General features: G+C 44.6%; 1 protein-coding gene across 1 annotated transcript; it reads left to right on the top strand.

Moving 5' to 3' along the window:
• Nucleotides 1-821: 821 nt before the first annotated feature.
• Nucleotides 822-2,569, top strand: LOC119268300 (60S ribosomal protein L21-1-like). The gene is made up of 2 exons (XM_037549890.1): nucleotides 822-1,141; nucleotides 2,035-2,569. Exons 1-2 carry the CDS (start codon nucleotides 905-907, stop codon nucleotides 2,290-2,292), a joined length of 495 nt encoding a protein of 164 aa, XP_037405787.1. The 5' UTR covers nucleotides 822-904; the 3' UTR covers nucleotides 2,293-2,569.
• Nucleotides 2,570-2,990: the final 421 nt, after the last annotated feature.

A 2,990-nucleotide genomic window follows, 5' to 3' on the forward strand; every position in this document is an offset into this window, starting at 1 on the left:
GAACTCATGAACGATATGTGCACGATTCATCTGTCCATTTATTTGATCCTTCCTTATTCCACTCACTCAGGTTCATTTACTCACGCACTTACTCATAGTTTGATGTGTTGAGAAATTTTGACCTTAATTCTAATGTGGAATATCTTATATATCCATAAACCTCAGATATTCTTTTCAGCAGAACATGATCATTATGTTTATATATGCAACTAGTAAAAAATTTAAACTGCTCGTGGCAACGCATGTGCATTCTACTAGTTACTAGTAATAACGTAGGATTGTCATATGGAAACCCAAAAAATGTTTTCCAGCCGCTCACGCTTTTCTTTACCTTAATTCAATCTATGTTCACCATGATTTTAAGTGCACGTGTTTTTTTTGAACACCGTACAGACGCAAGCGCTCATATACACGCGCATACACCCACCCATATGAATGCACACACACATACCCTACCTCTATGAGCATCTCCGAAGGACTGAGCCGACATATCATCTTGAAATTTACGAAGTCGCCGTAGGCACCTCGTCGTCGACGGAAACGTCTCCTCCCACTGAATGCGCATCGCCGGAAATAAGCTTATACACTAGAGCACTAATTTTATTTTGCAGGGAGTTGAAAAATCAATTCCACCATTTTTTTGAGAATAATCAGTTCCACCATTTTTTTTGAGAAGTATTAATTCCACCATTTATTTAGGGGTATCAATTCCACCAAAGTCTCATCCTCCTACATCTGCAATGGGCCGAAACTCCGTCATAAAAAGTTCAGCCCAACACCACTCGGACCCCCCACCACAGAGCTATAAAATAGAACCATCTCCAAACCCTCGCAAACCCTAGTCCCCCCACACCAACCACCCTTCTCCCGCCGCCGCCCCGCGAAGCAAAGCAGGAGGAGCAGGATGCCGGCGGGCCACGGTCTGCGGTCGCGGACGCGCGACCTGTTCGCGCGCCCGTTCCGGAAGAAGGGTTACATCCCGCTCACCACCTACCTGCGCACCTACAAGGTCGGCGAGTACGTCGATGTCAAGGTGAACGGCGCCGTGCACAAGGGTATGCCGCACAAGTTCTACCACGGCCGCACCGGACGCGTGTGGAACGTCACCAAGCGCGCCATCGGCGTCGAGATCAACAAGCAGGTATATATCGATCCCGTTTTCTTCCCTCGCGGCTGTGCTGGCACAGATTCTGTCGATCTGCGTCCCTGAGGTACTTGCTTCACAGTGATGCCGCCGTCGTGGCAGGCTCCCATTTGTAGGATTTGTTCAACTGATTGTTGTTTGCAAGTGCGATTCTGTTTATTTAGTAGCTGTAATGGGCTTTTACAGCCTCTTGTTGGAAGGCTTGACATTCTTAGATCTGCCTGCTTGGTAGGTGTCGCATACAGAGGATTTAATGGCGATAGTGTGGGTTAATGCTTGTGCGGCTGCAGTCATCCAACGTTATCATGTTTTATATGCTCTGAAGATTCATTATGGTTGTAGTAATCCAAGATGTTGTTTTGTCATCAGTATGGGAACAAATGGTAGCTAAGGCGAGGAGGGTTGAAGCTGAAGTTGTTCAGTGTTTGTTGTACACACATGTTCCCTCAAATGGTTTTAGCTGCTTCCATTGCATGGAATACTAAATTTGGACTGTCCCAGCTTTACAATTCTATTAGTTTCGTCTATTGATTGTTGTGTGATTAGAGACTGATAAAGTGTTGAGTGCATTTACAATTATGGCATATTGAAGATTACTGCTTTGCTGAGCAAACAGTCCCCTAGGATTTCTGCCCAACAAAGATCATAGTAATCCATTCTGCTGTGGCCCTGTATACTAGCATGTTATCTCTTTTCTGAAGTTGATAAGATCCATTCTGTTGTTAGTGTTAAGATATGTATGTTTTGCCCTTTGTTTTCTTTGAACTACACCTCAGGTTATATGGCTGTATTGTGCTCTAGTGGAACATACTATTTTATCGTAAAATTTCATGTAGACTCAAGTTCAGGACTAATATATTTACAATCACAATCCTGTTTACATTGTCCAGGTTGGAAACCGCATTATCAGGAAAAGGATCCATGTCCGTGTTGAGCATGTGCAGCCATCCAGGTGTGCGGAGGAGTTCCGCCTGAGGAAAGTGAAGAATGACCAGCTCAAGGAGGAAGCCAAGGCACGTGGTGAGGTCATCAGCACCAAGAGGCAGCCGCTCGGCCCTAAACCTGGGTTCATGGTTGAGGGTACCACAATCGAGACCGTCACTCCCATTCCGTACGATGTGGTCAATGATCTCAAGGGTGGTTACTAGGGTGTTTGGGTTATCTGCCTGCACAACCAGTTCAAATCTATGGTGCTCTTATGGGTTGGATTTGCTCTCTGAGCAGTAGTCTGGGTTGGGTCTTTATTCATGTCAAGAAGATTTTCGGTGTAGGTTGCTATCATGAGTTTTGCAGAAATGCTATACTGTGCTATTTCCTTAAGAATGATGATGTGCTCTGTTGAACTATGTAGTTACATTGCTTACCTCCGAAGGTTCTCTTTGCCTCTACAGCCTTGGTACTGCAGAGCTGCTGCAGCTTGCTGTTTGTCTTTTGAGCTTTGACCCAATCGATTCAATTACTTCTCAGTGCATTTTGTATATTACGTACTTGCTTGATCTACATCTTGTTTGCACGCCATAGCTTGGGGGATTGCTTCTCCGCTTGCTTGTTCCATGATGATTCTCATTGTTTGATGTGGATTGGCAACTGAGAGCAGTCAAAGTTCTTGAGTTGGCTTGTCGCTGCTCTATAACAGTACACCGCTGTGGCAGACGAATTTGTTGCTATTAGGGTGTTTGTCTGGACAATTTGAACATACCCATTTGTCCCTCGTTTCACACTTGTCCGCTTGTTGGAACTTCACCATGAGATGTTTTGCACTTCCTTTATGTTGACAAGTAATTCATTTGCTAGTTGAGCTTGGCGGTGAAATTATTTATAGTAGAACAAAGAGCGCAAGGACTCA

This window comes from Triticum dicoccoides, chromosome 1A (genome assembly GCF_002162155.2).
Source record: "Triticum dicoccoides isolate Atlit2015 ecotype Zavitan chromosome 1A, WEW_v2.0, whole genome shotgun sequence".
In the NCBI taxonomy this organism is placed as follows: Eukaryota; Viridiplantae; Streptophyta; class Magnoliopsida; order Poales; family Poaceae; genus Triticum; species Triticum dicoccoides.